Source organism: Gasterosteus aculeatus, chromosome 7, assembly GCF_964276395.1.
Source record: "Gasterosteus aculeatus chromosome 7, fGasAcu3.hap1.1, whole genome shotgun sequence".
Classification (NCBI taxonomy): Eukaryota; Metazoa; Chordata; class Actinopteri; order Perciformes; family Gasterosteidae; genus Gasterosteus; species Gasterosteus aculeatus.
The window spans coordinates 31,973,702-31,996,107 of record NC_135694.1 but is presented as its reverse complement, the minus strand read 5'-3'; the positions used below and the strand labels follow the sequence as shown (position 1 = coordinate 31,996,107).

Below are 22,406 nucleotides of genomic sequence, written 5' to 3'. Positions count from 1 at the left end.
GTCAAAGAAGACAAGCAGTGTGTGAAGGGTTTCATGCAATATCCCTTTCATGTCAGGTTTAGGGCTCATTTTAAACCATTCTTGTATAGATCTTATTGTATTTATTTCATTTAGAAACCAGACAAACTTACAAGGAAGAGGGATTAATTGTTGATCACAATTTAATACATAATGACAATTCAAAAAGAACTCTTACAAACGGGAACACTATTAGACTTTTTCCCTTTAATCAACACAACATGCATTCTGCTCAATACTTGGTAGAACCCCTTTCTCTGCACTGAAAATACAATACAGTGTGCTACCACATATTTCATCGGACAAGGATTATTTATTTATATTCATTAATGAACTTTTCTTCTAATGTAACCCTGGTAACCGCATCATCGCAGACGGATTTCTAGCATACAAACGTTCCTTTGCGTTGACTCTTACTGTGAAACGCTTCGAATTTTCGTTTTGTAGGCAAAAACCAAAAAAGGATTAACGGAAGTAAAACGTTGTCATTTTATTTTGTTTTTGGTTCCAAACGAAAGACGAGAAAACGGACGTCATTGTTTTTTACGGTAAAAGCTATCAGAAAGTACACGGCCCGTACACGCCCCCTTGACGTCATGCCTCCGCCTCGGAGTGCTGCGTTGTGAAACTTGGCCTAAAAACTTATGCAACGGAAACTCACAGTGCCTCCATCTGATTGGCTCACTCATCTAGCAGTTATTTCACCGAGCCAATGAATGCCCAGGACCCAGCCCAGGTGGCCTAAAACAACCCAATGGGACTGAACACATGTCACGTGGTGTACTAACGATTTGGTGTGACGTACAAGGCCTTCAACTGCCAGTTGCCATCTTGTTGGCGTTGAAAAAAAAAGGAAAGGACGACGCTGAGAACTTCGAGGAGGCGACGGCGGAAATAAACCACAACCTCTATTGTTTTATGTTAAACGTGATCCAGTCTGGCCAGAACAGTTAGCCACATGAGTCCATGGACTGCCTGCCAATCAATGGTCACGGTATCGATAGAGAAACTGTAGGTCTACCCGGGTCGAAGATGGCGGACACCGCGGCGAGAGAAGACGCGTGCCGGGAGTATCAGTCCTCGCTGGAGGACCTGACGTTCAACAGCAAGCCTCACATCAACATGCTGACCATCCTGGCGGAGGAAAACCTCAACTTCGCCAAGGATATCGTCGCTATTATTGAAGCGCAAATAAGCAAGGTTTTTATAAATATGGAATATTTTCAATTTGTGTTCTGTTGGTTTTTAACGTTAGTAACAGGCCCCTGGTGTGCTGAGTTAGCGTTAGACTAACCAAACATTAGTGCTAGTCCGCGGGTGTTCTGGGGTAACGTTAGCTTAATAAACAGTAGGAGTAGGCCCCGGATGTTCTACGCTAATGTTAGTGTTAGCTTCATCAAACCGCAGCAACCGACCCGGGTGTTATGAGTTAGCTTAGTTGGCCCCGGATGTGCTGCGCTAACGTTAGCTAAAACAAACATGGCGGCTAGCGAACACTTTAAACGCAGCCTCAGTTGCGCTGCATTCCGTTGTTTCAGTTGCGTCTTTTAACTAACGTACATTCTGTGTATAACAGTGAAAAGCTTGGTTTCCATCGAATATAAATTACATTTACGGATTGACGTTAGTTTTAAATAAAAAACAGCGCCACGATGAAGTGAACATCCACCGTAAAATAATTTGTAATCCTTGTTTAACTTTATTTCTAAAAGTCTAAAATTGACTAAATACGTGTATGACAAAACTACGTTTAAGCTAGCCATTCAAATGTTTCCAAAGTGGTCACAGCTCTTGTTTAAAAATATCATTCTTAATGCAACATCAGAACGTAGTGTTAATTTAGTTAACGTTAATCCGGGCAGCCTAAACTAGCATTGACCAATCACGAGCATGCGCAATTTGACGAAAAAATCGCCTTGAAAAAGTAATGGTAAGTCATACACGTCAAAGCATTTCAGGTGTTTGTGTGTGTGTGTGTGTGTGTGTGTATTATTACATACTAACCATAACCACAGGAAAGTTACTTTAAGAGAAATGCTAAGAACTTCGTACAGGTTTTTCCTAATTATCAGGTAAAGACAAACATTGTAGTGATGGATCAGGTGATTTAGGTGTTCAAGCGTTAGCTCCTTACCTTTTCGAGTCTGTTAAAGGACGCCAGTGAATTGCTATTGCATGGACAGTCGTCCATCATCATTGTAAACATCGTTTTTTGCTGGGATTAAATATTGGTTAAAGGGTTACCAAAATCTCCATCAACGCTGTCAACATATCCGGGAACCCAATTCTAAACTTTCACAATAAGATATCCCACTTCAACACCTCCAAATCATCGCCCGACCGTCCGCGTGAGTCTCACTACTTTCCCTCATCAAAGTTACTTTACTGCAGTAGTTTTAAATGTTTATATTCCTGAGATTTGACATGTATGAATTAACATTACTTATTGTTTCCCCAACCATTCTAAATGCCCTCCACCCCTAAAAACTAAAATGTTCTCCCACGTGGGTGTGACACAATTCTGTGTAGTGACCAGCAGGGGGCGGAGACTCTGGTCCCATAGAAGTCTGAGAAAATGACTACTTCTCGATTTATTCCCTCAGTAAATATTGTAAACATGAGTTTATGGTCTCAGTCTCTAGTTTCACGTTTGTCAACACCGCATGATGTTCATTTGGTACATCATGGTCCATTTAGAGTCAAACGGACCATAAAGACCGGGGCTACACGCTGATTGACAGGTCTCTACCACAACGTCTGTTTAGTCACTTCTGGTGCCGCAAGCCGACGTCTTAAATGAACACGATGCTTTAAAAACCTTCCCGGTGATATTCTTCTACTATAAATGTGGCAATATAACTTCTATCCATCCGTTACCTTGTATTCTAGAAAAACAACCAACTCCCCTTTTAAAAAAACAGCTTTAACTCCAGAAAGAAAGCTGGAATCTGTTGACAATAAATACTGTTAAATAACATGTTTACTTTATGGTGGATTTTGACTTTCATGGCGTTGATTATTTTCAGCCACTAGACTTACTTTGAGCATCCGTCATATTAAGTCTTCACATCTGCTGCTTGAGGACAGACCACGTCGAAGTTCTTCTCCTCTCAATTTGTTGTTAATAAATATCATCGGGTAGCTATTTGTTGGCCACAGGAGGCGTGGCCTCTTCTTCTATAGTCAGCAATTTGCCTCAGTCACACACGGAAAAAAGAAATTTCTCTGCATTAATTCAATAGTGAGGCTGGAATTATTGAAATGTGATTGAATGGTTAAAATGTTATAATAAAAAATGTGAAATGTGCTTTTTGTCATTTTTTATTTCCCAGTGTAATTTATTGATACGACTCTGGTTTCCATTTACTGACACGGCTGAACACGCCGCTGCGGCGCTTAGCAACAGCAGACCTCTGCTCAAGTTTAAAACTCACATCGACGTGTTTAAAAACAAACAAACACAAAAAACACTTGTGAAGGTTAAAACTTTGACCCAAACTCTCATTGTGATGCTAAAGAGTGCAGCTCACCGACTGGTCGCCTGGGTAACGTACAAAGAGTGGTTTCAGGAAGAAGCCCTCTTTGGAGGTAAAGTGGCCCCCGAGGACTGGACTCAGTGACCTGCTTTTTTTTTTTCTTTTTTTCTTTTTACCCCAAATGCATCTGGGACCTGCGTGTTTTTCTCCCCTTCTTTGGGGAAGGATCGCTGACTTCCTGAGATGCAGAAACCGAACTGAGCGACTCCAGAGGACTTTACTGGCGTGTTTTTGAAGAGGACTTTTTGTCTCGTCCACACAGGGGTTTTTTGGGGTGGTGAGGGGGACACGTCTGTGATTCTGAGCCTTTGTTATGAAATGTTATTTTTAACCCCTGTTGTTTTCTAAACTTGTCGAGTTCTCTTGCTCCAGGCCCCATCTGCCGAGAAGCTCCCGGTTTTGTACTTAGTGGATTCCATAGTGAAGAATGTTGGCGGAGAGTACCTTGCAGTGTTTGCTAAAAACCTAATCACTTCATTTATATGTGTCTTTGAAAAGGTACAGTTCTCTTTGCTGCCGCTTGGCTTTCAAACATTTAAAGCACTAACTGTTAGCAGCCCACCTCACTTCTTCCTGTTGTGTTGCTTGCTTCTCAATATGGTCTCCTGCATTCTGCTCCTGTCTACTTCTAAATCATAAATGTTGAGGGAGGCTGGGCTCATAACATGCATTGATCTTAAAGAACCATTCTGCTAACATAGTGGCGTGCTGTAGTGGTTGGTGTCTGGACCAAGTCATGTCCTCTCTTCTAGGTGGATGAGAGCACCAGGAAGAGTCTGTTCAAGCTGCGCTCCACCTGGGAGGACGTGTTCCCCCTGAAGAAGCTTTACGCGCTGGACGTGCGGGTCAACTCGGTGGACCCGGCGTGGCCCATCAAGCCGCTGCCGCCCACAGTCAACGCCAGCATCCACGTCAACCCCAAGTTCCTAAAGCAGGTGTGTATGCGCCCGTGGATCTGGTCCCGCCCCCTTTTCATCACATGCGCAGTCCACAGAAAGTACTCATCTGTGCTCGATCCAGACCAACTGTACCGTTCACAGTAAAACCCACCCAGCCGGCTGCATCAATGTTGAACGCGCTCACTTCTGTCATCGGTCACTTCGTTTCCTCCCAGCGGCTCGTTATGTGTTCTAGTGCTTCTCGCTGACGTCCTTGTGATGTTCTTTGTCCTCGTGTCACCAGCCCGATGAGTCTCCCTCTCAGCCGGCTGCCGCTAACACAACGCCACCAACTCCGCCCGTGGCTCCGCCTCCTCAGCCGGTCCCTGTCGCCGCTGCCACTGCCGGCCAATCCAGCCTGACCCAGGAGCAGCTGATCAGACAGCAGCTGCTGGCCAAGCAGAAGCAGCTTCTGGAGCTCCAGCAGAAGAAGATTGAGCTGGAACTGGAGCAGACCAAGGCCCAGCTGGTAGGGACCAGATCTCAGATCTGCTCCTAGTCACTGTTTTTAACTTTAAGGAAGAAACCTGTTTTTTAGTATCAAGTCTTTAACCATTTCCGTATAAATAACTTCTGCAGGCCGGTGGCTTCGTGGTCCCGACATCCACTCACCCTTCCACCCCGGTGCTGAAGGCCGGTGGGCCAGCTGGTCCTGTGGTCCGTCCATGGATTCCTCCTCCGACTCAGGCAGAGGCCAAACTGCCCACCAGAGACCCCCGGCTGAACCGCACCGCCCCCCCGACTCCCTCCCAGCCCAAAGAACAGCATGCTGGGAAGAAAGAAGGACTCGCAGCGACCGCAAGTCCAGCAGCAACGCCAGAGAAATCTGCCCGGCCAGACAAAGTGAAAACCCCGAGGAAAGAGGCGCCGGAGGAGAAGAAGTCCAAGTCCCCGTCTCCGATGGCCAGAGCCCTCCAGACTAAAAACAAGATGGAGGCTGAGATCCAGAAGTCAGCAGACGGCACCAAGAAGGATCCCCGGCTGAAGAAACGTCCACAGGACACGAGCGGCGAGGCCATGGACGAGGAGCTGAAGGAGAAGAAGAGATGCCCTGACAAGAAGGAGCGAGAGGAGGCGCCTCGGGGCCTCGACCCCCAGAGAGCCAGCAAGGGGAAGCTGGCCAACGGCTCTGCTGAGAAGCCCGAGTTCAAGGCCGGGGGCAACGCCCGCACGCACGCCAGGAAGCGCTCGCCCAACGCCACCTCCCCCAAGAGGAAGGAGCGGCGCTCGCCCAAGTGGGGGGGCTCCTCGTCACCGTCCCACAAACCTGGTAAGCCCCGCCGGGTCGGACCGGACCACGGCAAGCCCAGTCGGGGGGACCGGCCCCCGCCCAAAAAGAACCAGTCGGAGGGCCGCAGGTCCAAGAGGCCAGCGGAGGACCGCCACTCCGAGTCCAGAGACTCCCACTCCCCCAGGAGCCACGAGGGAGGAGGCAAGGAGGCCAAGGAGGCTCCTCACCGCTGGAGGAGCGGCTGGGAGGAGAACAAACAGTGAGTGTTTAGATGAATTATCTTGATATTTTATAATATTCTTTACAGTGGGTATAAAAAGTCGACACCCCACCTTGAAGTGCCAGGTGTTTGTGATGTCCAATGTCATCTATGACTACACTTTTTATTCAAAGCAACTTGTAGTAAGTGTGTTGAACCCAGAGGGACAGAACCAGAGCTGCTAATGAAGTCCCCTCTGCTCCCTCTTCAGTCCCAAGCTGTTGGAGGAGTCCCACGTGAAGCCGGGGCCTCAGAGACACAAACCCTATGGGACGCCGACTCGCCCTGCGGCCCCCCGGACTCCCAAGCACCGCCTCAGCGTGGACGCCAACCTGCAGATACCCGAAGTCCTCAACTCTGCCTCCAAGAAGGACCTGCTGAGACGGGTAGGAGTCATCTCGTCCCCCCCCCCCCACCGCTGACAAATATATGTGTGTGTTGATGTCATATACGGTAGTCTAGTGTGCTTGCGCATATACTGTGGGTTATACGGTAGTTGATGTTACGCCTGTAAAGGGAAACCGTGATCCATTAAACTAAGAAACCTCTAATGCATTTATTTCTCATCTCATAGCACTTGGTTGATTTTTAGCTCTACTTAAATGTGGTGTATACATTTACTTAAGTTTCACTACAATGATGGTAATTAATGAATAAGCTTCAAGTGAACATGGGGTGTGTTTGAGTGTTCTGTATAGAGAACAAGTTCTGACGTTAAAACAAATCCTGTTAAATTTTCTGAATTTTGTATTTACTTTTTATAAATTATGTTCAAGGAGCAACCTGTACTTTGTGAAGTATTTTTTCACTGTGAATTTGCGGTTCTGTTTTAGAATTAAGGGTTGGAAGTCAAAGCTTTTTAATGCTGTTTTATCCGATACATCGATTAATTGAAGAAATAATCGACCGATGAATCGATTATCAAAATAATGGTTCGTTGCAGCCCTAATCTCCTTCCATTGGTACAAATGTAGTGCCCGGAACATGTTGCTAGCTGCTATGCTACTTCCATGTCACCATCTACCTGCAGAGGACCGCTGTCCTCTGTATACAAGACATCCTGCTAAATGTGACATTTGTGTCTAAGATACATGCTTTCTAAAGTGATGAGGGGGTCGGCGTGGTGGTCCGAGTCCCGGCTGCTCCATGTCCCAAGTCCAAGTGTCCCTGAGCAAGACACCTGACCTGATGTGTTACAGATGTAGTGTAAGTCGCTTTGGATAAAAGCGTCGTTCATTTATACGTTTTAGCCTTTAGAAGAAAATAAAACCTTTAATTAGGATTAATGAATTTCAAAAGGTGCCATTTTTATTTTGTAACTTGACACCCCCAATAACACATATGGAGGACTTCTTATCCAACGCATGGATATCAAATATTCGACATCTGAATCAAAAGTAACACCAAGCAGAATGGGTCGACCCAATCAGAGCCCCAGGATAAGTGATGCTAGGGTCATTAGCTCAAATGCTAGCTGCCTCCAGGTCAGATATGAACTGCAGGTCCATGTGTTTCTCTGCAGGCCAGCAAGCGCCTGGAGAGCGGGGAGATCTCCCAGGAGGACTTCCTGAACATGGCCCACCAGATCAAACACTTCTTCCAGTACCAGGAGGAGAAGCAGCAGCGCTCCGACAGCTGGGACGACGACCTCCCCCCCCCCAGCAAGCTGCAGTTACTGAGCTCGCCGCCATTGGCACAGACACCGCGGCCCCCCCGGGACGACATGGACGCCGCCGAGCTGTCGTATTACGAGCACAAGTCCAAGCTGAGGAAGACACAGGTCGCCCACCGGGCGGCGGGGGAGGAGTGGGAGGGCGAGGAGAGTCCCGAGGAGGGCGAGGAGGCGGGGAAAAGTACCGGGCACCCCAAATACAGCCGGACGCAACGGGACCGGCAAGGTGAGCTGGGCGCAGGGGGGCTGGTCTCCTTAGCAACAGGATTGTTTCCCTAGCAACAGAACTTTGTATTTTGTCTGCGACTTTCAGGCGAGAGGCGGAGCAAAGAGCACGACGAGCCGCGCCTCATCGAGGAGTACAACCACGGGAAGGAGTTCCCCACGCTCAAGTCCCTGCCTGGCCTTCGCTTCAGGAGGAGGGCTGACCCCAGAGAAGCCAGTGAGTCATCTGCAGGGTCAAAGGTCACAATTGCATTGTTTCAGGGATCTTTAGTGACTCTTCATCACTACTTCTGTGTTTCCAGGTGAACGGGAGTGGAATTCGCCGCTGACGGAGCGGCCGCGCTTTGACGAGCGCGAGGAGCAGAAGAGCGGCTACGATGCGCCGCGGGGCTACGGCCTCCCCGCCGACAGCAGGCTGCCAGACCCCCGGAGGCCAGATGGTGCCCCCCCCTCGGCCGTCGTCCACCGGAGCTGTCCCAGCCCGGTCGGGCCCGAGGCGGCGCCCAGGTTTGAACGTGAGCGCCTTTCTCCGCTGCACCAGAAGGACCCGGCGGAGACGAGTCCGATCCCCCGCTTCGAGAGCCCCAACAGCGAGCACTCGGACGACGGTCCCCTCAACCTGGACATCCCGCCCCCCAAGTCCATCCTGAAGGGGCCTGCTCGCATCTGCCCGCTAGCCTCTGTCTCCCCGGGTCACACGCCGCCGCAAGATGGAGGACACCGGTACAACGGGCCGGGACACATGGGACCTGCCAGACCGCACCTCCCAGGCTGGTACGAAGGCCCTGGGCATTACGACGACTCGGCCCGGTTCGAGGGGCCTCACCACCCGGGGCCCGGCAGATTCGACAGTGGCGGACCTCATCACAATATGCCCCACATGTCTCACAGTGTGGGCCGATTCGACTGCGTCCCCCACCCTCAGGGCCCCGGAGGATTCGACTCTTCCATTGGTCATCAACCCCCTATGAGGTTCGAGGGGGCGGGTCCCGGACCGGGTCACTTTGAGGGCCCGATGCAGCGCTTTGACTCGCCGCGGTGCTTCGATAACATGGCCCCCGGCTCTGGACCAATGAGCTTCCAGCAGCAGCGGCCGATGCGCTTCGAGTCCCCCGTTCAGCCGGGCCCCCGTTTCGACGTGCCGCATCAGGGCGGGCCCCCGTTGTACGAGTGTTCCCCGGGCCAACAGAACCCGCTGAGGTTTGGCCTGCAGCCTTCCATGAGGCCAATGGCCCCGCCCATCTATGACGGCTCCATCGCCCCCCAACAGAACTTCAATATGAACCCTCAGCGGTTCCCGGAGCCAATGAACCCCCAGTTCCCCGCCGGGCCCATGGCCTTCCCAGCGCAGAACCTGCAAGCAGCCGGGAACTTCAACATGCAGCAGGCTCCGCCTTTCAGCCAGTCAGGCCCCGCCCCCTTCTACAACCCAGCCACTTCCGCCCTCGGCATGCAGCGGCCGGTGAGTGGCACCCGAGCACACGTATGACCAAACTTCCAGTGAAGTGGATATGTGACGGCTTCTGTGTTGTTCTGCAGGTCAACATGCTGGGGAACCACAACCAGAACTTCCTGCCTCAGAACCCAGTGCCTTTCGGACAGCAGAGTCAGTATCTGATTCCCCCCCCCCCCCCCCCCCCCCCCCCAAAACCACACAACCGTTATGGGGTTCTAACCCGTTGGTCGTTTGTCCCCCTCCAGCATCGCAGGCCGCCCCGGAGAACCACTTTGGCCAGGTGGACGTCAACGACCTTCTGACCAAGCTCATCTCCAACGGGATCATCAAGCCGTCTCAGCCAGACGCCACGCCGACGCCTGCCGGTCAGCTGACCGCCTCTTTAAATGCACGCTGCCATGCTGCAGCCACTGTGAAGTAACATCTTTACCCGTTATTCCTCCCAGAACCCACTTCCATAGCTCCACTAGCTCCGCCCACTGTGGAGGAGGAGGAAGAGGAGGTAGAGGAGGCGGACGATGACGACATCCCCGACCTGACCAGCTTCACCGTGGACGACATGAAGCAGTGAGTGGCTGGATTGATGGATGCTACTGAGAGCTAGCAACGTTAGCCGCTAGCAACATTGGCTCCTTTCAGTAATCCTGTGATGCCTTCAGTGAACTAAAGAAAATCCACACCTTTACACAGAATATTAAATAGATATTAGAGATGAATTATGATCTGTTCAACTTGCTAACTGATAATCCCCCCCCCCCCCCCCAGCCGCTTGGAGAGCGTGGTGACCAAGCTGTACTCAGGGAACCAGTGCTGCCTGTGCAGCATGAGGTTCACCGCGGCTCAGACAGACCTGTACGCAGACCACCTGGACTGGCACTTCAGGCAGAACCACGCGGGAAAGGTGGCCGGCAAGAAGATCACGCACCGCCGCTGGTACTACGGCCTGCGGGTGAGGGAGCGAGCAGAGGCTGCATCACACCGCCCATCCAGACTCACCAAATTCAGGGGGTTAATGGAGGAAAATAAATTTGTGTCCCTGCCCCTCTCCCGCCTCCCCATCAGGACTGGGTGGAGTTTGAGGAGATCGCTGACCTGGAGGAGCGCGCCAAGAGTCACTTCTTTGAGAAGGAGAACGAGGAGGAGGTCCAGAAGAGTCAAGCTGCCGCCAAGGAGAAGGAGTTCATGAGTGTGAAGGCCACCAAGGACCAAGTAGGGGAGGTGAGATCCGTGTGTGTGTGACTGTGTGTGTGTGTGTGTGTGTGTGTGTGTGTGACTGTGTGTGTGTGTGTGTGTGTGTGTGTGTGTGTATGTGTGTGTCCCAATGAGCCAGTTGAGCAGCTAATAAACTACTGCGTTGCTCCTCCAGCTGTGTGAGATCTGTCAGGAGCCCTTCGAGACGTACTGGGTGGAGGAGGAGGAGGACTGGTTCCTGAAGGACGCCATCCGGGACGATGACAAGGTACCGGGGGGCTCTGACAAGTTGTGTCAAAAATATGCCGATTTAAAATATTCAGAATAAAAGTCAAATGGGATTTCTATAATTTAAGTCGGAATCAATTTATTTGTAGATACGGTTTAAAAACTATTTTGCCTGTGTGAATTTTTTTTCAATTTGGCCTTAATTAAATGACCATCATTTAGAGCTAATTAGTGCTACGTCGCTAACAAACGTCTAATGATTATACGGATTAGAAAGTTAATTGTTGCACGTTTGGTCTCCTCAGAACTTCCATCCCGCCTGTTTTGAAGATTATAAAAATGTAAGTATGAGATTGCGGTATTTAATCCATAAATACATTTAGTATTTATGATCCTGATCAATAATCTGCTCCTCAGACCTCGTCCTACGTCGACGTCTCTCCGTCTCCCAGCAAGCTGCTGGCCGACCACCCGCTGAGCGCCTTTATAAAGACCGAAGGGGGTGGGGAGCGCGCTTCCTGTGCCATCACCGCTAACCCCGCCTCCTCGCTCAAACAGGAAGTGGAGTCTGAGGTGAGCGGGCCGCCCGAGGTGAAGCAGGAGGAGGTGCTAACGGACGGCTGTTATCAGAACAAAGCGTGACCCCGAGGAGGCGTGTTTTTAGCGTGTCCTTTAACTTCAATACGTTTTGGTATTGGGATGCTCGGACCTTTCTACGGTCTGATTATTTACAAGAAATGCTTTTTGTTTCCTTTGTGGCTGAGATGTAAATGATTTAATTTATGGATTAAAGTATTTTTGGTACTCTGGTGTAACGGTGATTGAATCCTAACCTGATCGATCGGTGCTATCGGGGGCGTAGCTGCAAACGGTAAGCATCATCTGATTGGACGACCGAGGCTGCAGGAATGTTACCACCAAGAAGTCTTTTCCTTTTTTTTCTTTTTTTATTCAATAAAAGTCTGAAACTCAGTTTGTCAACGTGATTGTTCTTGGAGGCTAAAATAAAAGTTTAATGACCTTAAAAGTGGTTCTGGTGTTTTTATTGGACATGTTAGAACATTTAAGTCTTCAGATCAGTTTTATCTCGTTTCATTAGGATGTGTTGTCATGGTAACAGAATATTTCTACTCCAATTCTGCTTGACTTCTGTGGCATTTCTGACATTGTAGCTTGTCCACAATTATAACGATAAAGTCCAACATGTTGTTCATCTTTTTACTTTAAACGTCACAAAACGATTGTTTTTACATTCAACAAATCAAATTAAAAGCGCTTTATTAGTTCTACTTCCCATAAAGTACCTCTGAGGTTTGTGTACCATAATAAGTAACACGCACACTTACATACAGGTGAGAGAGAACAGTGTTGAGGTACTTGTATTTATTGCATACTACATATTCTATTCAAAATCCTGTATTGAGTCAATGTACTTTGGTACAAGTACACTAATTATTGTGCGTACTTTCCCTTAACCGAGTACTACGTTGTGTGGAAGGAGGACTAAAGTCCCAGCTGCTTCACCTCCACAGGCGATAAACCCCGAGAGCGATGGCGAGGCAGGAGAACACCGTGGCTGGGAACACAGTACACGTACACGTTACCACAGAACCAGGACACTGCTGGCGTTCTACTACACACCAATACAAACGTCAGCTGAAGTAGTACTCCCTCACTGAGTACCTGCCAGGTAGCGGATGGTCTCCAGCTTCAGGGATTCCAGCTCCGTCCTCAGCGACGCCACCTGCAGGTCGATGTTCCTGTTGATCTCCATGTTGTCGTTCTGCAGGTCGGCTTTCTGCCAGCAACCAATCAGAGGAGCCGGAGGGTATACGGGGTATAAGTATGGTAGTACTACTACGGGTACGGGTGTACTAGTATGGCAGTACTGTATGCTAGTACACCAGTGCAGTAGTACTTTACCTTGTGATGGAACTCTGAGCCCGCCTCCATCAGCTTCTTCTCCTGTTCGATAAACTACAAAAAAAACATCTTTGAGAAGATATTTGTTGACATTTCTGTCCGATGAAAAAGGAGCCGATTGATCTATAAATATGCTTATTGATCCACAGAAAAGTATCATCGAGGTACTCCGATACTTGTATTGATTTATTATCAGACATATTGATGACGAGCAGTATGAGCACACACACGTGATCAGGTCCACCTTGCTGGTAGAAAGTTGGACCCCTTCTTCAGAACCACCTTGATTCTTGGTGTTGTACTTAAAAACAAGGTGTTGGAAACGTCCCTCACAGATGTTGCTCCATTTTGACGTGACAGCGTCACGCAGTCACTGCACGTCCCAAAGGGGCTCCACTGGATTGAGATGTGGAGCCTTCAAGGCCATCGGAGTATCGTGAACTCGTCATCTTTGAGATATGAGCTTTGTGACATGGTCCATCAGATGGGACACTGTGGTCCTAAAGGGATGGACATGGTCAGCAACAACCCTTCAAACCACGCTCGATGGGTACCAAGGGGCCCAAAACGAGCCAAGAAAATGCCCCATCCCACCAGCAGCAGCCCCAAGCGTTGGTACGAGGCAGGATGGATCCAGGCTTTCATGTGGTTTACTCCACATTCTGACCGACCATCTGGATGTTCAGCTGGAATGAGACTCATGAGACCAGGAACCGTTTGTCCAATCTTCTATTGTACAAAGGTCATTAACCACTCCCTCCGGGCTGGCCATGTTCCATCAACACTGAAGACCTCTGTCATCAGGCCACTTCTAAAAAACCACCCAACCTTCCATTCCTTTCCAAGGTGCTGGAAAAAGTAGTTGCCGCACAGCTTCAGGACCGGACCATCTAAAGCAAAACAACGTGTTCGAGAAATTTCAATCTGGTTTCCGCCCCGGCCACAGCACAGAAACAGCCCTGGTCAGGGTCACAAATGACCTACCGATGACTGCAGACGCTGGCTCCCCATCTCTTCTCATCCGCCTGGACTTGACTGCAGCATTCGATACTGTGGACCACAACATCCTCCTCCACCGTCTACGTTCCACTATCGGTCATTCTGACCTCGTCCATCAGTGGTTCTCATCCTACCTCACCGGGAGAACTGAGCATGTCGCCTTGGGAGAGGCTAAATCCCTGACACACAATGTCACCTGTGGTGTCCCTCAAGGCTCAGTGCTCGGCCCCACCCTGTTCATTATCTACATGCTCCCCCTCGGCCATGTCATCAGCCGGCATGGAATTTCATTCCACTGCTATGCTGATGACACTTAACTCTACCTCAGGACAAACCCAACCCCCTCTGCTGCCCTGCCATTATCCACTCTGACCGCCTGCCTGGAGATAATAAAGGAAAAAGCTTGTCCACGCTTTTGTCTCCTCCAGGCTGGACTATTGTAATGCGCTCCTCCCCGGGATCCCTAGAAAAGCCTCCAGAAATTGCAGTACATCCAGAGCAGCGCTGCTAGGATCCTGTTGACATGAGCACATCACCCCCATCCTCAAATCACTCCACTGGCTTCCTGTCTCACTCAGGGTTGAGTACAAGGTCTCCCTCCTTACCCACCAGTGCATCCATGGTGAAGTCCCCCCCCCTACCTCAAGAAACTCCTCACCCCACAGACATCAACACGTACCCTCCGATCTGCCTCAGCACATCTTTTAAAACCTCCCAGGACAAAGCTCCGTACTATGGGAGATCGGGCTTTCTGCTCAGCTGCTCCCAGTCTGTGGAACCTCTCGCTGACCACCTGAGGACACCAGTCTGTGGAACCTCTCGCTGACCACCTGAGGACACCAGTCTGTGGAACCTCTCGCTGACCACCTGAGGACACCAGTCTGTGGAACCTCTCGCTGACCACCTGAGGACACCAGTCTGTGGAACCTCTCGCTGACCACCTGAGGACACCACAGACTGGGGATGCTTGTTTAGGAGACTTTTGAGTGAACTCGTTTTGTTTTTGTTTTCAAACTCTCCGTGTGTTTTTATTGTCAGCACTTACCTGTTTTATCATGTAGCACTTTGGGATTTTCTTAAATATAAAGTGCATTACAAACTAAATATATTATTATTGTCCACTGATGTGAGCCTGTGTGAGTTGTGGTCTGTTTCCTGTTAGCTGACAGGAGGGGCTCCTGGTGTGCTCCTATGCAGGGCTACAGCAGCCCTGTGTTGTGCGTTCCTTGGTGGTGTTGTGTGTTCCTTGGTGGTGGTGTGCATTGTTGTGCGTTCCTTGGTGGTGCTCACTGGGTACTTTCTATTAAACCCTCTTCCTCCCCGTTGTGATGCTAGCTTTGACCTCCAGCAAGTTGTCTTCACCACGTCAGGCCTAAAGGCATCGAGGTGCTGCCGTGTGATTGGCTCATCAGCAGTTGAACAGATGTACCCGATAAAGTGGGTGGGGAGTGTGTGTGACATACAATATAAGACATGATGTACACTTCATCAACATTGTGATGAAGAGGAGAAGCATTGACAGACCGACTCCTCCTCCTCCTCCTCTTCCTCACCACGTCACTCATCCTGCTGCTCTGCAGGTTTATGTCCAGTTTGGTTTCTGCTCGAACTTTCTGACTTTCCTCCTGAAACCAAACACGTGCATTAAATTCTATTTAATCTGATCAATAGAAACATAAATGAATATGAATATACTCAAGTATTAAAACACGTTGGGACCTTCAGACGGTTGTGAATCTGCTCCAACTCTCGCTTCATTTTCTACAAGAAAATAAGAATCACTTTCATCACTTTCACTCGTTTAAGAGCTAGTTAGCATCTTAGCTTAATAGCTAGTTAGCAAGTGTGTCATTTTTCTGTATTAAGAATGATTGATTACATTTTTTGGGTTTACCTTAATCACATATTTAATCTGCAGTAAGCATAAGTACACATTAGTATGTGTATTTGCGTACCGTGTTCTCGGATCGCAGGTTGGCGAAGTCGCTCTTCTCCAGGATCACCATGTCCTTCCTGATGGAGTCCAGATGAGCCATAATCTGCTGCACTGTGATCTCCTCCACCCACAAATCACAGTATGCACCATCAGTACCTCTACTGGCCCTACAGGTGTGTGCTTGGTAGAAGTACTTCTACTGGTTACTTCTAAGGTGGAGGTAGTAGTACTCCTACCTGATGGGCTTTGGTCACCATGTCCTTGTAGACGACGTCCATGTTGGCCGTTGTCAAGGTAACGAGAGCAGAGACGACCAGCTCCGCCTGACGCCTTTCAAAACCTTCACAGTCACGTGGTTTTTTTAACATGTTTCCATGGAAACCTAAACTGACTGTTGTTGTTTACTTTCTTCTCACCGCTGCTCTGCAGCTCCGTCACCATCACGTGAGAGTCGAAGGTCAGTTTACGCTGCTCCAGAGGGGTCAGCTCCACCTTCCTCAGGTCAAAGGTCATCAAGGGAGTCCCGTGGAAACCTGTCACACGCATAAAGATACACAACCACAGGATCCGAACGGTAGTCTTCTTTTATTCTTCGTCTCTTTATAAACGTACTCACATCGCCAGGTTCCGGTTCCGGTTCCAGTTGTGACCCGCCGAAGCAGCGCGTTCATCCCCGATACTGTTGTGTTGTAATAAGTTTCAATAAACTTGAATTAACTAAACAGTGAAACTCCCGGAACTCTCAGCCGACACAGACCGGAAACAGTCGGAAACAAGCCGGATGTCACATCAGTGACTTGATGCTGCATTCGGGGACCGTCGGATTTCGTAACGTTACTGTGGTCGTTGTTCCAAAAACCCAGAAAACTAAAAAATAAATAATGTTTTTGAAAAAAGGACTCACTTAATAAAGACATTTTGAAAGCCGATATTTCATAAACATTTCAAACTATGCCGATATTGTACATTTACGAAACAAATATATTGTTCTTACCATATTTACTCAAACTTTCCTTCTTGTTGTTGAGTATTTTCACATCCTAATCATTTTTGCTTTTCATAAAATGAAACTTCAAAAACTTGAAAACAAAATATTAAACAAAACAAAAATCATATATATAACTAAATATAAATCAATGACATATCAGTTTTGTACGTTTTACCCGTTCATCATTAATACAAAACAGGTATATAGAAACAGAAAGCATGAATTATACTTCCATTTTTACCGTTTTACTTATTATGTAAATGTATTTGTGTACTGTACTATACTACTAACCCATAGCATTATGTTTTGTCTTGTCGTCCATTGTCTTACTGTCTGCTGTTACCCACCAACCGCCAAGTCCCCTTCCTTGTATGTGACATATTATGGCAATAAATGTTTCCTGATTTATACACATTACATTTTGAAGCGGAAGAAGCTGATCCACATTCTGTCCGGCACCGAACCTGTCAATAAAGCTTTATTTGATTTGCATCCGGTTACGTCACTGTTACGGTGATGGCCGCCGCGGGGAGCTGCAGTTGGTTTCCGCCGTTAGCACTCGGCGTTTCTTTGCTGAAATGTCTGTTTATCAACGCATAGTGAGTGGAAATACTGCGTTGAGGAACATTTGCAGTTAACGGCGGCGCTCCGGGACGATTGTCTCTTCTTATCGGTCTGTTAGCTGAGCAGCTAGTGGTAGCTGCTAGCCATCAGACTTAAAATGATGCAAATGAATAACGTTAAGGACGTTGTTTACGCATCGTTGTTTCAAGCGGAACTATTAGATCTACTATTTGTGTGCATTTTATATCGATATTATACTTTATATGAAGATTGATTGTGTAACGTTAACTTAAATCAACGTATTTTTAGCTTCCAGGTTAATGTAGCTAATGGCGTCAAGATGGCGCCGTTTCTTTGATGTGAAGCGATACACTGATTATTAAAAATAAATCATTAACACGAACACACGCAAGTGTTAGCTTTGTTTTTGCTCTGAAATATAATAAACGAGTCTTCGCCAAACGTCAGGGGAAAATCTCTTATTAGACGTTAAGATGTTTGTTTGAGATTTTAAACGAGACATGAGTTCATCAGTCCGGATTATCTCTGGATTAATACAATAAGCATATCCAGGCTTGAATATTTAGTGACTTCGATCATTGTAGTTGAACGTTACATTCCTGTGAACCATCAGACCGATGAAGGATTGCGCTCACATTTAGCTGTAGAACCATGAATAGACTGGACTGACCTCAGGAACCTTCTCGTGTCCTTCAGTCACTCCACAGACTTCGAGGTGCACAGGAACTGGTTGGCCATCACACACAGCCTGCCGGTGTCCCGGTGGTACCACGAGGTCAGCTGCTTGTTGCTACATCTTAGCACCACCTCCTGAGCGCTCTTTACCAGGCCCAGCCAGCAAGTGTGTCCCTCTGTCCCTGCAGAACTCGTCTGTGTGGACGCTGGACTACCCGCCGCTGTTCGCCTGGTTCCAGTGGAGTCTGTCCCACGTGGCTCAGCACTTTGACAGCAACATGCTGCGGGTGGAGAACCTGGACTACGTCAGCCCCGGCGCCGTGCTCTTCCAGAGGCTGTCGGTGGTCTTCACCGACGGGGTTTTCATCTACGGGGCCACAGAGTGAGTCTCCTCGGCCCCCATCACCTCTGAGCGCATTCAAATACATCACATCACATGTCGTTACGCATGTACACAACAAGTACAACCATAGTTCAACCATAAGGATACAAACTCAGAAGAACACGAAAGTCCAATTTCATCAAAATAAGTCCAATTTAAGTGCTACAAATACAGGGGGACGAGTCACATGACAGACATGACGGCTGTAAGACTGATCAGAGAAGTTTGTTTATAGTTAACTGTGCTTTTATTGTGAAACTCCTGATTCTAAGACAGGAAACTGACCTCGGTCTGAAAGCTGAGGGAGAAAAGATGCTTTTATATTCTCCATCTAAGTAAATAACGTCTATCAGCAAAGAGACCTCCTACTAAATGAAAGTGTATCCAGACATTTGATTGATTGATAGATAGATTGATACTTTATTGATCCCTCAAGAGGGAAATTTTGGTATCACAGCAGCATGTACAGGGAAGAAAATAGAATAAAAAGATACACATTATATACAATATAATAAGATAGAAATATTAAATTAAATTAAGTTAAATAAACTGAAACAAAAGAATAACCTTCCAAAAGAGACAATAATAATAATTTGTAAAAGGAGAAGAGGAAAGAGCATCACAGCAGTACAGGGTTGTTATTGTCCTTATTTGGCCAGAGATGATTTATTGTAAAGTGGTCTATGGAGAGGCGGGTTCTCTCCGTTATCTCTGTCCTGATTGGTCGTGTCCTCCAGGTGCTGCAGGTGCGTTCAGGAGCCGAAAGAACAACGGGACGTCCTGAGCCGTCCGTCCTTCGTCCTCGCCGTTCTGCTCCTCTGGAACTTCGGCCTCCTCGTGGTCGACCGTATCCTCAGCACCACCATGTTTAAAAGCAGCTACGTCAGCAGAAATGCATTTCATTTTGTAACATCCAACATCAACAAAAAATACCTAAAAAGTGGATCCTGTTTCTAGGGGCGGGAGATGTTACGCCTGTAAAGGGACACACGTGATCCATTAAACCAGCGCGGCGAACTAAGACGCCTCTAATGCATTTATTTAAATTCATCTCCTGGCACCACTTGTCCTTCACCTTCTCAGACCTTCACTTCCAGTACAACGGCTTCCTGTTCGGCTTCCTGCTTCTCTCGCTGGCTAAACACCTGCAGGTGGGTGCTCACAACCTGACCCCCCCCCCGGTTAGCTCGAGTCCCTTCACTCTGTCTCTGGATGTTGTTTCCTCCGTCAGCATCGACACCTTCAGGGGGCGCTGCTGTTCTCCATCCTGCTCAACCTGAAGCACATCTACCTGTACATGGCCCCCGCCTACGGAGTCTACCTGCTGAGGAGCTACTGCTTCACCCAGGACCACCGAGGTACCCCCCCCCCCCCGCTCACAGACACAGTCCTTTTGCTGCGTGATACCTGACTACATAACTGTGTGTGCAGACGGCTCCGTCAGGTGGAGCAGCTTCAGTCCGCTCCGCCTGCTGGCTCTGGGCGCCATCGTGACCTCCGTCTGCGCTCTGTCCTTCGGCCCCTTCGTTGCTATGGTGAGGACGGTGTTTCTTTCTCATGGACACATAATACACACGTGTCTCCACACCGTGTGTCCCCCCCCCCCATAATACACACGTGTCTCCACACTGTGCCCCCCCCCCCCAGGGTCAGCTCCCTCAGGTGCTGTCGCGTCTCTTCCCCTTTAAGAGGGGCCTCTGTCACGCCTACTGGGCCCCAAACTTCTGGTCCCTGTACAACGTGCTGGACAAGAGCCTGTCCACGCTGGGTGAGACTCCTCGATGACATCATCAGCTGTTAGCTCCTCCCTCCATGTCGCCTGTAACCAAACGTCTACCTGCTCAGGCGTCCGCCTGAAGCTGCTGGAGGAGGCGGAGCTTCCTCGAGCCTCCATGACCGGCGGTTTGGTTCAAGAGTTCCATCACTCGGTCCTCCCCTCCGTCACCCCCTCCGTCACGCTGGTGTGCACTCTGCTCTCCATCCTGGTGAGGAACCAATAGAAACGCAGGAGAGTGTAGTACATAAACGCAGTAGTTGGTTGATAATTAAGAAGAGTTGTGCCCCCCAGCCGGCGCTGCTGTCCCTCTGGGGGGGGCCTCGGGGGCCTCGGGCCTTCCTGCGCGTGCTGCTCATCTGCTCGCTGGGCTCCTTCCTGTTTGGCTGGCACGTCCACGAGAAGGCCGTCCTGCTCGCCATCCTGCCCCTCAGGTACCTCCACGGTACTACTGTGTACTACTGTGTACTACTGTGTACTCAGTGACTTGTGCTCTCTCTGCAGCATCCTGGCGGTGCAGAACAGAGAGGATGCTGGGACTTTTCTGGTTCTGACCACCACGGGTCACTACTCTCTGTTCCCGCTGCTCTTCACCCCCGCAGGTAGGAAGTGATTGATCGCTGGTTATCAATAACTGTCAGTAACGACAGACCAGCTCACAGTACTTCTGCTGTACATGTACCACTAGATATGAATATATTGGAGTACCTAATAGTACAACAGACAGTTTGAATACATTTTACACATATGCCGATATACTTTAATTCAAGGAACAATTTTACTGCAAGTAGTTTTACTTTGTGGTATTAGTAGTATTTTCACACTGGAGTAAAATATCTGTAAATACTTCTTCTGCATCCTGGTCGGTGTGATGTCATAATGACATCATTACGTTGCAGAGTTTCCCATCAAAGTGCTTCTGATGCTGATGTTCACAATCTACTCTTTCACTGCTCTGAGGAAACTTCACAGGTAAAGAAATGATTGGTTTGAATAGAACTCCAATACCCAGAGTGCTTTGCTGCGTCCTTCAGTAACCATCTGACTCTCTCAGCGGTCCGGGCCGGCTGCTCCGTCCTCTGGAGTACGCCTACCTGCTGGGACTCAACGCCGTGGCAATCACCTGCGAGGTGGCGTTGCCCCTGTCGCCGTGGCAACAGACGCTGCCCTTCCTCCCCCTGCTGGTGACCTCGGTGTACTGCTCCGTGGGCGTTTGTCACTCCTTCCTGCGTCTGTACGTCAGTCTGCTGAGGCCGGAGGAGAAGCCCAAACAGCTGTGAGAGGTCACAGGTTGGAGCCCACGCACCTACGTCCTGCCCATGTGCCCCTGAGCAAGGCACCGAGTCACTGACTGAACAATCCGGAGGAAGCAACTCTTCGTTATTCAAAAAACTCTGCTGGTGATCTGTTTCTTCTTCTTCTGCTCGACTATTGACCAAACATGGATCACGTCACATGAAGCCAAAACGTTCTTGTGAGGCTTTTCCGTCTCAAACAGGAAGTGTCAGTATTCAACCTGTAGCTTTGTGGACTGATGAAGATCTACTTCCTGGTTTTAATAAATAAAACATCAGTTGGACCAAAATGTAACTGAAAGAAACAACCTATTGTATTTCATTATTCTCTCCAAGGAATTTTGAATATGATAAATATTCAAAAAGTTGTTAAAGTTGACATGCATACCAGGATTGGTGAAAAATTTGGATATTTGGGGTCTCAGTTTGCAAAGAAATGTCTCTATAGAAATCAGGCGGGTTTCCCCCCGACTGACGTCGGCGCACAAACTCATTTTCATTCCACGATTGCCAAGTAGATTTTTCGCCATTTTGAATTTTGTGAAAAAGACATTTCTGCTCATTTCTCCTAAAATGCTTCTACTGGATCATTATTGGTTTAACGTCCCCACGCATCCTCAGTCGGGTTCATATCTTACTGTTTTGAGAAGAAATGGGCGAATGAACCTTGCAAAGTAACACAACCCTCAAATGACTTCACCAACATCGTAACATGCGAACTGAACACTTTGATGAATGTTTTCATAATATTTGAAGAATACGGGACGCTGCAGTTAATCATTGAAATCTGCCTTTTTGGCCGGTTTTCATGATTTTTCACTGTTTTTAGTCCATGGCTCTAAAAATCGCATTTTGCCAGAAAAAAATTAAACGCCATAAAAATGGAAGTTGTTTTGACTCAACCGTACTTCATCTAATCTGCTCCATGTTTCTCATACAGCACGACCGTCTCACCCTGTAGACGTCCATACGACCTTCTCACCCTGTAGACGTCCATACGACCTTCTCACCCTGTAGACGTCCATACGACCTTCTCTCCCTGTAGACGTCCATACGACCTTCTCACCCTGTAGACGTCCATACGACCTTCTCACC

The 22,406-nt window shown here is 48.4% G+C and overlaps 3 protein-coding genes across 5 annotated transcripts; 2 read left to right on the top strand and 1 right to left on the bottom strand.

Annotated features, from left to right (window-relative positions):
• The first annotated feature begins 806 nt into the window (after nucleotides 1-806).
• On the top strand, nucleotides 807-11,781 carry pcf11 (PCF11 cleavage and polyadenylation factor subunit). The gene is made up of 17 exons (XM_078107113.1): nucleotides 807-1,218; nucleotides 3,927-4,052; nucleotides 4,307-4,489; nucleotides 4,737-4,961; nucleotides 5,072-5,982; nucleotides 6,194-6,368; nucleotides 7,505-7,880; nucleotides 7,968-8,096; nucleotides 8,182-9,341; nucleotides 9,419-9,485; nucleotides 9,581-9,700; nucleotides 9,782-9,902; nucleotides 10,101-10,284; nucleotides 10,398-10,553; nucleotides 10,702-10,794; nucleotides 11,060-11,095; nucleotides 11,172-11,781. Exons 1-17 carry the CDS (start codon nucleotides 985-987, stop codon nucleotides 11,394-11,396), a joined length of 4,521 nt encoding a protein of 1,506 aa, XP_077963239.1. The 5' UTR covers nucleotides 807-984; the 3' UTR covers nucleotides 11,397-11,781.
• On the bottom strand, nucleotides 11,782-16,975 carry ccdc90b (coiled-coil domain containing 90B). Of its 3 annotated transcripts, none has more exons than XM_078107116.1 (9): nucleotides 16,229-16,975; nucleotides 16,029-16,145; nucleotides 15,849-15,952; nucleotides 15,632-15,733; nucleotides 15,396-15,437; nucleotides 15,230-15,301; nucleotides 12,678-12,731; nucleotides 12,438-12,552; nucleotides 11,782-12,330 (listed from the first exon to the last, which is right to left on the bottom strand). In XM_078107116.1, exons 1-9 carry the CDS (start codon nucleotides 16,281-16,283, stop codon nucleotides 12,275-12,277), a joined length of 717 nt encoding a protein of 238 aa, XP_077963242.1. In that variant the 5' UTR covers nucleotides 16,284-16,975; the 3' UTR covers nucleotides 11,782-12,274. The 3 variants fall into 3 exon arrangements, with proteins under 3 accessions (XP_077963242.1, XP_077963243.1, XP_077963244.1); XM_078107117.1 differs by having other exon boundaries at nucleotides 15,632-15,730; nucleotides 16,229-16,415; XM_078107118.1 differs by lacking the exons at nucleotides 11,782-12,330; nucleotides 12,438-12,552; nucleotides 12,678-12,731 and adding an exon at nucleotides 15,028-15,048 and having other exon boundaries at nucleotides 15,140-15,301; nucleotides 16,229-16,423.
• Nucleotides 16,976-17,063: 88 nt separating this feature from the next.
• Nucleotides 17,064-21,619, top strand: alg8 (ALG8 alpha-1,3-glucosyltransferase). Its single transcript, XM_040182537.2, has 13 exons — nucleotides 17,064-17,199; nucleotides 17,882-17,960; nucleotides 18,049-18,242; nucleotides 18,980-19,089; nucleotides 19,326-19,393; nucleotides 19,474-19,600; nucleotides 19,674-19,777; nucleotides 19,890-20,010; nucleotides 20,088-20,227; nucleotides 20,311-20,450; nucleotides 20,521-20,618; nucleotides 20,916-20,988; nucleotides 21,071-21,619. The coding sequence occupies exons 1-13, from the start codon at nucleotides 17,117-17,119 to the stop codon at nucleotides 21,294-21,296; spliced, it is 1,563 nt and encodes a 520-aa protein (XP_040038471.2). The 5' UTR covers nucleotides 17,064-17,116; the 3' UTR covers nucleotides 21,297-21,619.
• The last annotated feature ends 787 nt before the right edge of the window (nucleotides 21,620-22,406 follow it).